This window comes from Bos indicus x Bos taurus, chromosome 5, assembly GCF_003369695.1.
Source record: "Bos indicus x Bos taurus breed Angus x Brahman F1 hybrid chromosome 5, Bos_hybrid_MaternalHap_v2.0, whole genome shotgun sequence".
Lineage (NCBI taxonomy): Eukaryota > Metazoa > Chordata > Mammalia > Artiodactyla > Bovidae > Bos > Bos indicus x Bos taurus.
The window spans coordinates 45,134,003-45,151,703 of record NC_040080.1 but is presented as its reverse complement, the minus strand read 5'-3'; the positions used below and the strand labels follow the sequence as shown (position 1 = coordinate 45,151,703).

At 48.0% G+C, this 17,701-nt stretch overlaps 1 protein-coding gene across 1 annotated transcript in view; it reads right to left on the bottom strand.

Annotated features, from left to right (window-relative positions):
* Nucleotides 1–312: 312 nt before the first annotated feature.
* CACNG2 (calcium voltage-gated channel auxiliary subunit gamma 2) overlaps nt 313–17,701 on the bottom strand; it is a 121,210-nt gene continuing 103,821 nt past the window's right edge. The window contains exons 3-4 of the mRNA XM_027541757.1: nt 2,389–2,529; nt 313–1,058 (exon numbers count right to left, since the gene is read on the bottom strand). Coding sequence (XP_027397558.1) covers nt 523–1,058; nt 2,389–2,529 — 677 coding nt within the window. The 3' untranslated portion in view covers nt 313–522. The remainder of the gene's footprint in view (nt 1,059–2,388; nt 2,530–17,701) is intronic.

Below are 17,701 nucleotides of genomic sequence, written 5' to 3'. Positions count from 1 at the left end.
TCTCCCTGCGTTAAAAAAAAAAAAAAGTAACATAAACCCCTGATAAATGCAAAGAACGTTTCCCTTCCTTTCTGCTCCTTCTCATTTTTTTTTTTTTGCTTTAATATTATCTTGGTTCCCTTGTATGTTTTCATTTAAATTAGTTTTTATTAAATGTTAAAATAATGGTACATGGGAAATCATGCATTTTCATTTAGATTTATTTTCTATTTTTAATTTTTATCCTCTCGCTTTTTTTTAAAGTTTGTTTTTCCTTCCCTCGTTTATATTTTTGCACATTTATTGTTTTGCCTTTGTTCCTCTTATATGTTGTTCTTTTTTTTTTTAATTTACTTGTTATGTTTTTCTCTTTTTTTGTTGTTTTTTTGTTTTTGTTTTTTTTGCTTGCCTTTTGAAAGGTTTGTCCCCCCTGGTATGGTTTGGTGTCCCCGCCCCCCACCCTCCCTTCACCCCCCCGGCCCATCCCGCGGGCCGCGCCCCTCCTCCCGGCTCTGGGCGGCGCCGGCGAGGCCCCCGTGGGCTTCATACAGGGGTGGTCCTGCGGTTGGCTGTGTTGGAGTGGAGAGAGTCTTTGTTCTCCTTCTGGATACAGTTGTGAACTTGGAGGAAGCTGTTATCCCTGTCGGAGTTGTAGGTGGCGGTGGGCGTGGTAGCGGCCTTCAGGGGGTCCCTGCTGAGGGTGTACATGGAGATCTCCGTGGACGGCAAGGTGTTGAAGCCCTTGATGCCCACGGGGGAGGCGTCCCTGGAGTGTGAGGGCTCGGTGGAGCGCGAGCTGGAGCGGCTGCGGCGCTGGTAGCGGTAGCGGTAACTGGGGATGCGGGTGATGGCGGAGGCCTGGAGGTAGTCCGTGGCGCGGGCTGTGGCCCGCAGCTGTTTGTGCCGGTCGATAAACATGTGCACGGCCAGCACCCCGACCATCTCGGCGATGATGAAGGACAGGGCCCCGAAGTAGAAGGACCAGCCGTAGGAGTAACTATTCTTTTTGGAGTCGCTCTTGGAGGGGTCTCCGGCATTGGCAGATATGTACACTATAATGCCAATGATGTTACTCAGACCTGCGGGCGGGATGGGTGTGGAGAGGAGGCAGGGTGGAGGGGAAAGCAGAAATAATGATGGTTAGTATCCAAGGAGGATGCCAGGCCCTGGGCAGGATGGCGGTAGGCGGACACCTGGATGTGCTTTCCCTGGTCCAGCCGTTTTTGTGGAGAATGGATGGGCTGATATAGGGGGAAGTTAAGCATCACCTTACTATCCTATCATTCTGTTTGGAGAGAGCCAGAAAGGGAAGAGCTAACAGAATCACAGATACGGGAAGAAGGGAGAGAACAACGGGGCATTCTACAATATACTGAGTAATAATAATATTAGTTATTGAGCATTTACTACCTGCTTTCACAGCTGAGTGCTTTGCAAAGGGTTTGCAGATGAGAAAACAGATTGCAGAGAGGTTAAGTAAGTTGCTTAAGGCTGCATTGGGATTTGAAGCTGCTGTAGCAGGGGGTTAGGGCTTCCCTGGTGGCTCAGTTTTAAAGAATCTGCCTGCCAATGCCTGCCACTGCAGTTCAATCCCTGGGTCAGGAAGATCCCTTGGAGAAGGAAATGGCAACCCATTCTAGTATTCTTGCCTGGACCTGATGGGCTACAGTCCATAGGGTATGAAAGAGTCGGACACAACTTAGAGTCTAAATAAGAACCACAGGCAAGGGGTTAAGTCTGGTTCCTGGAGCCAGACTGCCTATATGCAAAGCCTTTGGCAAGGTAACCATCATCTGAGTTTCCATATCTGTGAAGTGGATATAATAATAGTGCTTGCTTCTTTTAGGTTGGGGGAAGATTAATACACATGAATACGTATGAGTTACTACTACATGTGAGTTAATACACATGAAAGCTGTTAAGAGTCTGCATGTGGTAAGTGCTGCTTAAACGTTAGTTGTCGTTATTAAATGGCTTATGCTACAACCCATGTTCTTCTGGCATCTGAAGCCAGTGTGACTTGTCACGTAGCTGTGCTGAGAAATGTGGTTTTGAATGCCTGCCTGCTCCCACCTGGGTAGGACAGGGAGGGAAGCGGGTGATGAGGATAGACCCAGCACTGGGAGTGGGGCCTTCTCTCAGGAGGTGGGGGAAAGGTGAGTCACTGGGCTAAAGGTCAGGTATGGGGGCAATCCCGGTGGACTCAGTGGAGGGCTCAGGCCTGGCTATGGCGCGGGAGCCCAGCACAGCCTGCCTTCTGTGCGACTTGGCCTGTTGGAAGGTCCAGAAATCCCTCTCCTCTCTCCCCTCCTTTCTCTGCCAGGCCCCTCCAGTCACCAGGCCCCGCAACCTCAGCCTCCTCCCTGCTGGTGGGCCTGGCCTCGGGCCGCCTGGCGCAGCAGCTCTTACCTGCAGACACGAAGAAGATGCCGGCACTCAGGATGATGTTGTGTCGAGTCTTATAGAACTCGCTGGCTGCGATGCAGAGTCCACCCATGAAGAGCAGAATCACACTCAGGATCGGGAAGATGCTCGAGGCCCTCACAGCCCCTGGAGAACACAGTGGGTGGGGAGAGAGAATGCCATGGCTGTGAGATGAGAGGTGGTGTGTCAGAGGGAGGAGAGGGAGGAGCTCACGGGAGTGGGGGCTGGGTGAGTTTTATGGACACAGGACCAGAGTGGAGGTTGCTTAGCAATACTAGGGAGGGAGAGAGAGGGAGCATGCCACCGCTCAATTCACAGGGGCTCCCCACTTCTTCAAGGATCAAACCCCAGCACTTCATGAGACTCACATGGCCCTGTGAGACTTGGTCTCTCCCCAGCCCCACCTTCCCTTCTGTCCAGCCACAACAAACTTCCCATGACATATTATTGCACGTTTCTGACTTTTGCCTTACTGAGCTTTCTTCCTAGAATGTCTTTCTTGCTCTTTTTCACTCAGCCAACTTCTATTCATCCATCAAAGCCCAGCTCAAAGTCCCCTCCTCCATGATGCCTTTCCTGATTTCTTTAGGCAAACTTATTAGCTTTCTCCTCGGCACTTTGGGGCACTTCGGGCACAGAGAAAGGCAGTGTGTTATAGTGGTTAGAGCTGGGTGGTTGGACTCTGGCTTTAGCATTTATTAGCTGTAAAAGTTTGGGTAAGTCATCTCATCTCTTCATGCCTCAATTTCCTTACCTGTAAAATGGGTGTGGTGATAGTTCTTGCCTCTTAACATTATTGTGAGGACTAAATGAGTTAATTCTGATAATGTACTTAAGATAGGTCTCTGAAGCCATATAGTAAACACTTGTTCAGATAGTTATTATAGTAAATAGTTGTTTATATATATGCATCCACCATAGGTCATGGGATCCCATGAGAGACAGGATTGTAGTTGTTTTTTTTTTTTTTTTAGTTCTCTCTCTTCATTCATTCTGTCCTCAATACCTAATTCAAAGCCAGAGATACAGAAAGCCCCCGATACAAGCTCGCCTTGTGAATCAATGTGGAGAGGTGGTCCGGAAAGAGGAAGAAACTGACACATTGCAAAGAAAACAGAAGAGAATAAAAGCAAAAGCAAATTTAAAAAACCTCTCAAGACAAGAAGGAAGGATGAACAAACAGGCAGGAGAAGAAAAGAATATTTTTGTGAATATTTTACCCCAGCATGGAGGAGGATGAGAGAGAGGCACAGATGGCTGGGGCAGGGGAAGGAAGGTGGTTGGAGGTATATGAGGGGGACTGTGTCTGAAAGATGCCCCAGAGGTGTGGAGTCTTTGGCAGTGTGTCTGGAAACTAAAATATTTGTTTTCTATCCGGATTCAAATGGCAGAGAGTGACCTCAGGATCTCCGACTCCATGTCCCGGCCTGTGTGGACCAGGCAGGAGGCAGAGGTATCTGGTGGCTATTATAAGGAAAACGATGTCTTCCTGACACGTTGGGGTGGCTTGAATGGCAACCTAGGAAGTTAAGTCCTTTTAGACTGAGAACCCTTTAGCTCGGTCCAGAGGGTGGTTGGGGTGTATGCTTTGGAGGGGAAGTGCCTGCCCTACTGGCCCATCCCTGTTCCTTCTGGTGGCAGCATGACCACAAAGGATCTGTGAAGAAGAGAATTTTTCTATATAGAACTTTAGGAATTTTTCTAAGGAAGAGTTTTAGGCCATTTACTGTGACATGTGATATAAAACCCTTCTTGCCCTGGTGGATCTTCAGTCTACACTGCTCATGATGCTATTGAATGAATGGATTATTTTGGGGGGACTTGAAGAAGGGTGGAGTTCTGTATTGCAAGCTGGAGACACCTGAGCTGCTCATTTTGAAGCAGGGGCAAGAGGGTGAGGGGCAGCTGGGTTACTCTGCAATCCAGTAGCCCTCTCCCCTGGCGGGCAAGGACTGGGCTGCCTCCTCTCCAAACCTGAGTGGACGCTTTCTTCCTGCAGGTCTTTTCTGAGATGATATCTCTATCCCCAATTGGATTGACACATGCCACCCCCACCATACAGGAATGCATGGCCAGATGCGCCCATTCACAGCTACCTGGAGGCCCATCTCCATAAGTACATGAGGATGGCGAGAGTATATCGAAGACCCAGCTCACAAAAGGTAGGATGGATTAAACAACCACACCGCGTTGCGTCTGACATACATGGTACAATTTAATCCTCATAATACCTCTGCAGGGTGTATTTTTTGCCCCAATTTATAGATGAGAAAACTGAATTTCAGAGAAGTGATGTAGCTTGCTCAAAACTACCCAGTTAGTAAGTCAGGATTCAAGCCCAGATCAGTCCAACTTTTGGATACCCTGGACTCTTCCTCTGGGCTTTTTAAAGAGCCCAGGAAGCACCCTGCAGGGTTCAGAGATCTGGGTTCTGGTCCCAGCTCTGCCCCTCCTTGCTGTGTGGCTGAGGCAGGTACCTTGCCCCCTCTGGTTTCTCCATGTTTAACATGGGTGTGGACCATTAGATGATTTCTAATGCTTTTCCTTATCTGTGTGGATATGATTTCTGACCAGCTGGAAATGGGGACGACAGTATAAAGAAAGATAGAGAGGTTGGGGTGACTTCCAAGGGGCAGCAGCGGCTGCTCAGATGAGCAGGATGGAGGAAGATCTCTGGCCTTCTCTCTGCAAGGAAGCAGGCTCTTCCTGCCCGCAGTGTGCTGCATTTGGCAGGCTAGGTCTGCATCCTCAGAGCTCATGCCTCTCGGCAGCCCTGGGCCTGACGTTTCCGGTTCAGCCAGTCTGCTGTGGGAGCCTGGATGCCCCAACTTCGTTTTTCTGCCAGCAGAGAGAGCACCAGCTGTGAAGGGAGATGAGATGCTGTGTGTGTCTGCATGCACGTGTGTGCGCGCGTGTGTGTATGTGTGTGTGAACTGGGTTAGGGGAGTGGGCCGGCTGGAAGGAGACGTTTGCTATGTTGCAGCCAATGTGGAGAAAACAGGACCACTTCACAAGGTAACAAAAAAGCAAGCAGGCAACAAACAGAAGCCTCTTTACTCCAGCAGAGCCAGCTCAGACACCAGCCTCCCTTGGAAGAGGCCTCTTTACGCAGAAAAAAGGTGATGGGGCAGCTGGGAAACAGTACCAGCCTAGGAAGGCTGAAGTCCTCAAGACATAGATCCAGGCTGGTAGAAAGCTGGTTTCGAGCTGGCAGGGACCCCCACACTGAAACAGTCTTCTGAAGGAGGTCATTCTGGCTGGGCAATGTCACAGAGGGATTTTGAAGTTAACACACCTAAGTTCAGAGCCTGGCTTTGCCACTTAATAACTGTGATCTTGGGCAAGGGTCTTTACCTCTCTAGAGCCTCAGTTTCCTTGTCCTGTAAACGGGAAGAGTCATAATAATCTCCTGTTCATAGGAGTGTTGTAAGGCCTTGCTGCTCAAATGGCAGTCGAGTACCAGCAGTGAGGGCATCATGAGAGGAGCTTAGCAGAAATGCAGATTCTCAGGCCCCACCCCATCTAGTTAAACTGTACTGAATTAGAGTCTGCATTTTGGATAAACAACAGGGTCTTACTGTAGAGCACAGGGATCTATATCTGATACCCTGTGACAAACCATAATGGAAAAGAATATGGGGAATTCTCTAGTTCTCGAGAGGTTAAGACTCAAGTGCTCTCACTGCCAGTGCCCAGGTTTGATCCCTGGTTGTCAGACTAAGATCCCATAAGATGTACAGCATGGCCAAAAAAGAGAAAAGGACATGAAAAAGCATATATATATATATAACTGAGTCACTTTGCTGTACAGAAATTAACAGTGTTGTAAATAAACTATACTTCAATAAAAATACATAAGAAAAGAATCCACATTTTAACAATATCTTTGTAACAAGACTAGTATGTGCCTGAATGTTTGAGACGTGCTATTGCCAGAACTAAATTGGATAATAACTGTTTTGTTTCTGATACTGGGAGGGCAGTAAAGGATAGTGATTTTTGTTATTTTTAATGTCCTTTTTCTTTCATGCCAGACACAGTTTCCTTATGAATTATCCTGACTTCCTACTAACCTGTATTACGGTATTAATAGTAATAGCATTACTCAGTTCAGTTCAGTCACTCGGTCGTGTCTGACTCTTTGCGACCCCATGGACTGCAGCATGCCAGGCCTCCCTGTCCATCACCAACTCACGGAGTCCACCCAAACCCATGTCCATCAAGTCGGTGATGCCATCCAACCATCTCATCCTCTGTCATCCCCTTCTCCTCCTGCCCTCAATCTTTCCCAGCATCAGGGTCTTTTCAAATGAGTCAGCTCTTTGCACCAGGTGGCCAAAATATTGGAGTTTCAGCTTCAACGTCAGTCCTTCCAATGAACACCCAGGACTGATCTCTTTTAGGATGGACTGGTTGGATTTCCTTGCAGTCCAAGGGACTCACGAGTCTTCTCTAACACCACAGTTCAAAAGCATCAATTCTTCGGCGCTCAGCTTTCTTTATAGTCAAACACTTACATCCATACATGACCACTGGAAAAACCATAGCCTTGACTAGCTGACCTTTGTTGGCAAAGTAATGTCTCTGCTTTTTAATATGCTCTCTAGGTTGGTCATAACTTTACTTCCAAGGAGTAAGCGTCTTTTAATTTCATGGCTGCAATCACCATCTGCAGCAATCTTGGAGTCCAGAAAAATAAAGTCAGCCACTGTTTCCACTGTTTCCCCATTTATTTCCCATGAAGTGATGGGACTGGATGCTATGATCTTAGTTTTCTGAATGTTGAGCTTTAAGCCAACTTTTTCATTCTCTTCTTTCACTTTCATCAAGAGGCTCTTTAGTTCTTCACTTTCTGCCATAAGGGTGGTGTCATCTGCATATCTGAGGTTATTGATATTTCTCCCGGCAATCTTGATTCCAGCTTGTGCTTCTTCCAGCCCAGCGTTTCTCATGATGTACTCTGCATATAAGTTAGATAAGCAGGGTGACAATATACAGCCTTGACGTCCTCCTTTTCCTATTTGGAACCAGTCTGTTGTTCCATGTCCAGTTTTAACTGTTGCTTCCTGACCTGCATACAGGTTTCTCAAGATGCAGGTCAGGTGGCCTGGTATTCCCATCTCTTTCAGCATTTTCCACGGTTTATTGTGGTCCACACAGTCAAAGGCTTTTGCATAGTCAATAAAGCAGAAACAGATGTTTTTGTGGAACTCTCTTGCTTTTCCGATGATCCAGTGTATGTTGGCAATTTGACCTCTGGTTCCTCTGCCTTTTCTAAAACCAGCTTGAACATCTGGAAGTTCATGGTTCATGTACTGTTGAAGCCTGGCTTGGAGAATTTTAAGCATTACTTTACTAGCGTGTGAGATGAGTGCAATTGTGCACTGTGGCTGCAACGGCGTATGAGCGTGGGGGCTGTGAAGGTGCACGAGCATGACTGAGAGGCGCTACCCCAGGCCCGAGGTCAGGGGCGGTGGCCGAGAGGAGCTGACCACATCAAAGGTAAGGAGCAGAGGCTGTGGTTTGCTGGAGCAGCCGTGAAGAGAGACCCCATGTCCAAGGTAAGAGAAACCCAAGTAAGATGGTAGGCACTGAGAGAGGGGATCAGAGGGCAGACAGACTGAAACTACAATCACAGACAACTAGCCAATCCGATCACACAGACCACAGCCTTGTCTAACTCAATGAAACTAAGCCATGCCATGTGGGGCCACCCAAGATGGCTGGGTCGTGGTGGAGAGGTCTGACAGAATGTGGTCCACTGGAGAAGGGAATGGCAAACCACTTCAGTATTCTTGCCTTGAGAACTCCATGAACAGTATGAAAAGGCAAAAAGATAGGACACTGAAAGATGAACTCCTCAGGTTGGTAGGTGCCCAATATGCTACTGGAGATCAGTGGAGAAATAACTCCAGAAAGAATGAAGGGATGGAGCCAAAGCAAAAACAACACCCAGTTGTGAATAGGACTAGTGATGGAAACAGAGTCCGATGCTGTAAAGAGCAATATTGCAGAGGAACCTGGAATGTTAAGTCCATGAATCAAGGCAAACTGGAAGTGGTCAAACAGGAGATGATGAACATCGACATTCTAGGAGTCAGTGAACTAAGATGGACTGGAATGGGTGAATTTAACTCAGATGACCATTATATCTAGTACTGTGGGCAGGAATCCCTTAGAAGAAATGGAGTGGCCATCATAGTCAACAAAAGAGTCCGAAATGCAGTACTTGGATGCAACCTCAAAAACTACAATGATCTCTGTTCATTTCCAAGGCAAACCATTCAACATCATGGTAATCCAAGTCTATGCTCTGACCAGTAATGCTGAAGAAGCTGAAGTTGTACAGTTCTATGAATACCTACAAGACCTTCTAGAACTAACACCCAAAAAAGATGTCCTTTTCATTATACGGGACTGGAATGCAAAAGTAGGAAGTCAAGAAACACCTCGAGTAACAGGCAAATTTGGCCTTGGAATACAGAATGAAGCAGGGCAAAGGCTAATAGAGTTCTTCCAAGAGAACACTCTGGTCATAGCAAACACCCTCTTCCAACAACACAAGAGAAGACTCTACACATGGACATCACCAGATGGTCAATGTCAAATTCGCATTGATTATATTCTTTGTAGCCAAAGATGGAGAAGCTCTATACAGTCAACAAAAACAAGACCGGGAGCTGACTGTGGCTCAGATCATGAACTCCTTATTGCAAAATTCAGACCGAAATTGAAGAAAGTGGAGAAAACCACTAGACCATTCAGGTATGACCTAAATCAAATCCCTTATGACTATACAGTGGAAGTGAGAAATAGATTGAAGGGACTAGATCTGATAGACAGAGTGCGTGATGTACTATGGATGGAAGTATGTGACACTGTACAGGAGACAGGAATCAAGACCATCCCCAAGAAAAACAAATGCAAAAAAGGAAAATGGCTGTCTGAGGAGGCCTTACAAATAGCTGTGAAAAGAAGAGAAGCAAAAAGCAAAGGAGAAAAGGAAAGATATAAGCATCTAAATGCAATATTGTAAAGTAATTAACCTCCAATTAAAATAAATAAATTTATATTAAAAAATGTAATCCAGAAAAGAAACCAAAGAAGAATAAAATTTTTATTACTTTAATTTTTCTAATATGAAACATAAATTTTCTCTGAGATTAAAAAAAAAAAAGAAAGATATAAGCATCTGAATGCAGAGTTCCAAAGAATAGCCAGGAGAGATAAAGCCTTCCTCAGTGATCAATGCAAAGAAATAGAGGAAAACAATAGAATGGGAAAGACTAGAGATCTCTTCAAGAAAATTAGAGATACCAAGGGAACAATTTATGCAAAGATGGGCTCAATAAAGGACAGAAATGGTAGGGACCTAACAGAAGCAGAAGATATTAAGAACAGGTGGCAAGAATACACAGGACTGTACAAAAAAGGTCTTCATGACCCAGATAATCACGATGGTGTGATCACTCACCTAGAGACAGACGTCCTGGAATGTGAAGTCAAGTGGGCCTTAGAAAGCATCACTATGAACAAAGCTAGTGGAGGTGATAGAATTCCAGTTGAGCTATTTCAAATCCTAAAAGATGATGCTGTGAAAGTGCTGCACTCAGTTTGCCAGCAAATTTGGAAAACTCAGCAGTGGCCACAGGACTGGAAGAGGTCAGTTTTCATTCCAGTCCCAAAGAAAGGCAATGCCAAAGAATAGCATTACTATTAATGCTAAAACTTATCATGAGGATAAGAGAATATCTTATTTATTCAATGCACAGGTATTTATTGATCTACAAGTAAGCGTATGAAACTGCACAACACCATTTCTGGGTTTCTTCCTACATGCCAGGCCCCACTAAATACTTCCCATGGGTGAACCCACTTAAACCTTCTACCAACCCCATGACGGTATGAGTCTTGGTTGCATATTACAAATAATCTCGAGGAATTGGCAACATATTTCGGTAAAGGGACACGTAGTCAAGGTTTCTGGCTTTGCAGCCGTAAGGTCCCTGCTGTAACTACTCAACTCTGCCCTTGTAGCATGAGAATAGCCATCAGCAATGAGTGTGGATGTGTTCCAATAAAACTTTATTTAGAAAAATGGTGGGCCAGATTTGGTCTGCCTATTACAATTTGGCCCACATAGTGCCCTGTACTAGGGAAAAGCTGTGTGGTCCAGAGTGGAGGGATGTTTTTCTTTTGACTATGTGGCCGTCACCATGCTTGGTTCCAGGCTGAGCATAGAAGGTTTATGGGTGCAAAATCAGGCCTGGTCCATGCCTTCATTGAGTTTAAGTTCTCATGAAGGACATATGGCACAGATGAACATGTAATTAACAATTAGGATGAAGTGCTATGCCAGAAAATTACCCATATGGCACCATGAAGGCAAGTGGTAGTCTAACGTACTGCAAGGAGATCAAACCAGTCAGTCCTCAAGGAAATCAGCCCTTCATTGGAAGGGCTGATGCTGAAGCCGAAACTCCAATACTTTGGCCACCTGATATGAAGAACTGACTCCTTGGAAAAGACCCTGATGCTGGGAAAGATTGAAGGCAGGAGGAGAAGGGGACAACAGAGGATGAGATGGTTGGATGGCATCACTGACTCAATGGACAAGAGTTTGAGCAAGCTCTGGGCATTGGTGATGGACAGGGAAGCCTGGCATGCTGCAGTCCATGGGGTCGCAGAGAGTTGGACACGACTGAGCTGAACTGAGTGTCATCTGTAGATGGCTGATGCTGACTGAAGGATCAGTGTGTGCTGGGGACACACACACTGTGGATCTGTGTGAACCCTTAGTTCTCATTTACAACTCCATAATTACTCCCATCACACACAGACTAAAACTGAGGCACAGAGAGATTAAGCCTTTTGTTCAAGCCCACTCAGGGAGGAAATGGAGGAGCTGGGTTTGTGAACCTAGGGAGTCTGACTCTAGGCTGTGCACCAAACCACTGCACCCCGGCTCTCAGAGCATCCTCATGGCTCACATGGGCATTGGAGAGGGCTTTCCTGAGATTGATGGACAAGGGGAAGCTAAGTGGGCAGAATAGAGGCAGGGCGTTCTAGGGAGAGGATGCAACATGAGCAAGGGCTGGAAGATGCATGGCTCGTCTGGGAACTTGAAGGGGCTGGTCACAGAGACCTAGAGCGGGGCCTTGGGGAGCTCTAAGGGAGTTGAAGCAACCGGGCCCAGGCCACCCGGGGACTCACAGGTAGCCTTTAAAGGTATTAAAGCTAGCAGGGCCATCACAATCTGATTTGGATTTTAATTAAAAATATTTTTTTTGGCTACACCCAGGGCATGTGGGATCCTACTTCCCCAACCAGAGATCAAACTTGTGCCCCCAGCATTGGGAGCACAGAGTCTTAATCATTGGACCACTAGGGAATTCCTGATTTGCATTTTCAGAAGCAAATGAATTAAGAAGGGGTCCAGGGTTGCTATAGGGCATCAGGAGGAGGACTGTTTCTCACCACATAAGTGATAGTGGTGCTTGGACCAGGGCAGATGCAAAGAGTCTAGCAGGGGAGGGTGCATTTGAGGGGTGTTTAGGAGGTGAAGTAAAGCTTGGTGATGAATGGATATGTGTGGAGAAGAGGGTGGCGTTAAGGATAACTTCTGGGTCTCAAGTTTGTTGGCTGGTTAGATAAAACCACTTATGGGGCTTGGAGAGGATCAAGGGGTAAGGAGGGAAATCAAGGTTTGTTTGGGACACGTGAAGGCTGAGGTGCTCTGGGGACATGCATGGGGAGCATGGAGTGGGGAGATGGATGTGTAAGACTGGGGCACAGAGGCGCAGTGTAGGCTGAAGCTGTAAATGGGGAGTCAGACTCCGAGGTGAGCACAGCAGAGCTTGAGCATGGAAGAGTAGGGGGTTTACCTTGAGGCTTGGGGAGCCCCAGTATTTAGTGACTGGCTTGGGAAGACCTTGGGCCGATCTCTTGGTGTTGCTGAGGCCTCCACTTCCTTGTCTGTAAAATGGGACTGAAAACTGGAAATCTGTCTACCTTATAGGGTGCCTGCTAAGTCACTTCAGTAATGTCCGACTCTGTGTGACCCTATGGACTGTAGCCCACCAGGCTCCGTCTATGGAATTTTCCAGGCAAGAATACTGGGTGGGTTGCCATTTCCTCTTTCAGGGGATCTTCCCAACCCAGGGATCGAACCCTCCTCTCTTACATCTCCTGCAGTGGCAGATGGGTTCTTTACCACTAGCACCACCTGGGAAGCCCCACCTTACAGGGTGACAGTAATTAAATCGGAAGAAGACTGGAAGCTTTTGAAAATACAGAGCCTTGGGTAAACTAGGAACAGTGTATTATTGTTTTCTATGCTAGTGATGAAAATGAAGAGTGTCATAAGCACCCAGAAGGGAATATCATCTAGCCTTTGGGAGCAGGTAGGCTCAGCCATAAATCCCTCACTCACCCTTTCTTTGGCCATGTTCTGTAGACAGATCATCTCCAATCTAGTGCCCTGTGAGCCCGGCACCCATGGTGTCCTGTGGTGGGCACAGCTGGAGGACAAGTAGATGGCTGCACTCGGGGATCCTGCTTCCACACTCAGTCTGGCAGAGGAGGAGGGGAGTGGTGTGTAGGGTGGAGGGAGGTGGGCGGACCTCTGCCTAGTACCCACTCTTTGCCTGGCTTGTCCTGAGGCCTGATTGTGGGTTTTCCCTTCTCTGGGTCTCAGGTCTGGCTCTGATTAGGTGGGACCAGATGACTTGTAAGGTTTCATCCATCCCTGGTGGTCCTGTGCCCTGCAGACCTCCATCAGAGACCATTCAGCCAGGCTGGCCAGGTGCTGGTCATGCCTTTCATCAAAATAGTCATCATGATCAGGTATAGGGGAAGCCGGGGCTCCTTATTTTCTTGGCATGGTGTTAAACTCTTTATGCCTGTTATTCCCTTTGGAATTTGATGTGTTCTAACAGGACACAGATGTGCTGGGTTGGGTGGAGCTTCTGGGCTCTGGGGCATCTCTCTCCATCTCCTCCTGCATGCTGTGCTGGATGAGGAGCCAGTGACTGTGAAAGGGGATGAGCTGCTGTAAATGCAGGTGAGAGTGAGTGTGAGAGAGTGAGTGTGTGAGAAAGAGTGACAGGAGAGAGGAGGAGAGGAGGGAAGAGGCAGGGGGAGGGAGGGATGGAGGGAAAGCCACTCAGAGCGGTGGTTAGGAGCGTGGGCTCCTGATGTGGGCTGCTTGGGGTCCCATCCTGCACTCCCCTGGTCTCCCACTGGCGGTGTGGCCTCTCTGTCTCAGTTTTCTCATCTGTGTAATGGAGACACCAACGGTACCTACTTCTTAGGGTTGTTGTGAGATGAATGAGGGTAACGTATGGTGTGTCAGGCCAAGTGTTCCATGAAAGTTTGCTCTATCTACTGACATAGGAAAGGAGTTTCAGACCCCAGCGAGCTTCCTCTGGGAGGGCCAGCTGTGCAGGTGGCGGAGGCTTTCTGACTTTCTGTGGTCTCTGGGGTCGGTGATTGGCTCAGGAGAGATGGCCTGAGCGCATCCCATGTTGCCCCCACCCCACGAGGCTCAGTGGCCTCCTCTGCTGCAGGACACACCCAGCTCCCAGGGCCACAATAAGGGGCAATGAGTCAACGCGTCTGAAGAAATGAGAACCGTGTCTGGTACCCACAAGCCCCAGGAAATGTTAGTTCTTACATGGCAGAGAGTATTATTGCTGTTTCTCACGGGCCTGGGGTTACCTAGACTGATGTTTATTAAAGTACAGGTCGTGAAGTCAGTGTGGTGAGGGTGGCATTGGGTACTTTAATAAATGAACCAGGACAGAACAGAAGCTATCCCCATGGGCGGAGGGTGCGAGGCGGAGGTGCTGATCATGAAGCATTCGCTCTGGCTGCCTGGATGTGAGTTAGTAGGGGCTCTAACTTAGATATTCCTGACTGCAGGATGTGGTCACCCCACCGCAGTGACCTCTGAAAGGGACGTCCCTCATGACAATTTTGCTGAAAAGGGCTGCAGTTCCCGGGCAGTGGACAGGAACATGTGGCCTGGATAACCAGGGAGGCAGGTGGTGTCCCAGGGCTTCCCAGGTGGTTCAGATGGTAAAGAAACTGCCTGCAATGCAGGAGACCCAGGTTCGATCCCTGGGTCAGGAAGATCCCCTGGAGGAGGAAATGGCAACCCACTCCAGTATTCTTGCCTGGAGAATCCCATGGACAGAGGAGTCTGGCAGGCTGCTACAGTCCATGGGGAGGCAAAAGAGTCACTTCACAGCTGAAGTGACTTAGCAGGCACCCTTTATGGTAGACGGCGTTCTGATTTTCAGTCCCATTTTACAGACAAGAAAGTGGAGAATCCCATGGACAAAGGAGACTGGCAGGCTATAGTCGATGGGGTCACAAAGAGTCAGACATGACTGAGTGACTGAACACACAGGTGGTGTCCCAGGAATTGTACTGGGCTGGGGCCGGTCACTGTCCCTCTCTGGGCCTCAGTGTCTTCCTCTTCTGTAAAATGGGAGAGTGGGGTTGGTGACCCTCACAGCATGTCTACTTTCAGCATTTCTGGAGATGGAAGGCTGTCTCCCCGAACTTCGAAGCTCTAGGGGGCAAGGAGGGGCAGTGCACCTCCCTCAGCACTCCCCTGGGGTAGCTGGGGAGCCCAAACAAAGCACCGCCCTAACCCTTGTCTCATGGTATCCTCAGAATTGCCCCTCACCCTCACCTGGACTGGTATACATTGAGGTTCAGAGAAGGTGAGTATCTGGTCCAAGGTCACAGAGCAGAGCTCACCTTAAATTCAGGCCCTTTCATTCCAAGTCCCAAGCTCAGGCCTTGACACCTGGTATCCCCCACAACGACGTGCCCCCCACCCCCCGCCCCCTGGTCCTCAGGGCCTGCTGGGACTGGCAGAGGGAGATGGAGAAGGGGGAACAGGGGAGAGCATGGGCTTTTCTGAGGCTGGGATGGGTGGCTTTGGCTCAGCTGGAGCCCCTCCAGCCTCATTCTGGGAAGAGGAGGAATGTGCTAGGCGGCTCTAGGGAGAGTGGTTCCTTGTATATTCATTCAGCAAATCTCTCCCGGGCCTGACTGAGGGCAGGCCCTGCACTGGGCGGGGTGGGTGGGAGCGAACTCTATTTGCAGCTACTCCCTTCAGTGTCCTCAAGCTGTTTCAGCATCCAGTGGGAAAGAAGACTGTAACAGAGTGGTCACCTTCCTGCGACCCAGCCTCCTCCACATCCCCAGCCTCAGAGGAGGGCTGCACTGTCCACCATCTCCCAGACGGGACACCTAGATGTCACCTGAGTCTTCTCTCTTTCACCTCCCCACTCCACCCCGATGCAGGATGCCAGTAATTCCTGCTGGCTCCAGAACTAGTCCCCCTTCTCATCCACCTCCCTCACCTCCTCCCTGATCCAAGCCCCATGTATTTCAAGCCTAGGTCATGGCTGTCATTTCTTACTGGTCTCCCTGTTCCTGCTGAGACCCCGGAGTCAGTTCTCCAGGAGAAGCGGAACAGTGCCATTAGCCTGGACCTCAGTCCTTTCTGCTCAGAATCTTTTCACGGTCTCATCTCAGAGTGAAGCTGAGGCCCCCAAGCCCTAGTCTGGCTTCCCATCCACAGCTCACACCCTCAGCCTCATTGTGTGGCCACCTCCCATCTCCTGGACACAACACACACACACTCACACTCACACACACACACCATGAAGAGACCCATGTGCACACAAGCAGACCCACGCATACACACAGGCACTTATATTCAAACTGATAGATGCTCAGATGCACAGACACGAAGGCATCAAAAGACACAGCGCACAGCACACACTCATGCCCCTGGGCACAGGACAGACACGTGGACACACCAACACACAGTAAGAGTCACAGGAAGTCACACCTGGTCACCACCACCTCTTCTTCACCAGCTTGAGGTAGGCAGCTTTGGCAAGAAGAGAGAGGGCTAATATTTTAAGGACAACTGGACTATATGATGATCTACTTTTACCTAGTTTGTTTCACTTTTTCTATTTCATATTCAGTGCTCCCATTTCATTTAGTTTGTGTTTTCCAATTTCTCCATCTCTTATGTTTTTTTTTTTTTGATGTTCTTTCTCAAGCCTTTATCAAGCATAGTAGAAAAACTTTTGTATACATATATAAAAATATATATATTTTAGAAAATATATGAATTTTTGCCTAACTAAAAAATTTATGACATTTTGATTCTACTTGTTTGACTTATGTGTGAATAGAATGCTAGATTTCTAATTAAAAAATAGATATGTAACAAACAAAAAAGGTTTACTGTATAGTACAGGGAACTATAGTTGATATCTTATAATAACCTATAATGGAAAATAATTTCAAAAATAATATATGTGTATATGTATAACTGAATCACTTTGTTGTGCACCTGAACTAGACTTCAATAAAATATATATATATATATATATATATTTAAAAAGAAGAAGAGAGAGGGCTAAGGAGGTGCCACACAGCAGACCCAGCTGACAGCCCCATGGAGCTGCTTGGAAAAAACAGACTGGTTACCATGACTTTGTGGGTAAGTTAGTGATAGGTGGGCAAGGCCTGTATTAGCCGCACCTTTGTGGGGCCCAGAAGTCCAATGACTCGGGATGATGACTGGGACCAGTTAAGTCTGTCCCTCCTTGGACTCTGTGGCCGTGGAGAAGCTGGGGATCCCGTTGAATACCCACGGAGACTGGGCAGTAAAAGCATTCATTCATTCACTCATTCATTTGTCCCATCAGATATTAATTCAGTGCTTTCCTTCTGCCCCGTCCTTCAAGTGGTGTTGAGCTTGCCTGAAGCTTGGTCTGCTGGCTTGAAAACAAGTGAGTCCCACCTTTTCTGCCAGTCCAGGAGATGAGCTCTGTGCCCCTGGCCAGTCATGCCCTCCTGGCATCTTCCGCCTCCCTCTCTGTTCCAGATCCTCCATCCAACTGGTGGATCAAGGATGGCAGGGGTTACCCAGGCCACCTCACCGGCCACCCATCCTCAGCTCCTTCCCTGGGGCTCCTCCTCTGCCTGGCCTCCGAACCCTGGGGCTCAGATCCTGACCTCTTCTTTCTCTGCACCACTTTCTTGGTGCTGTCATCAAGTCTCATGGTGCTAAATATCGTCCCCATTCTGACCTCTCTCAGAGTCCTGACTCCGGCCAGGTCCCACCCTGTGAGTCTCAGACTCCATGTCACCTCCCCAGGGAGTCCGTGGGCCTCTTTTACTTATTGTGGCCGATACTGAGCATCCATCCTTCCCCATCCCAACCTGCCCCCTCCATGGGCACAAACCTTGGAGTCAT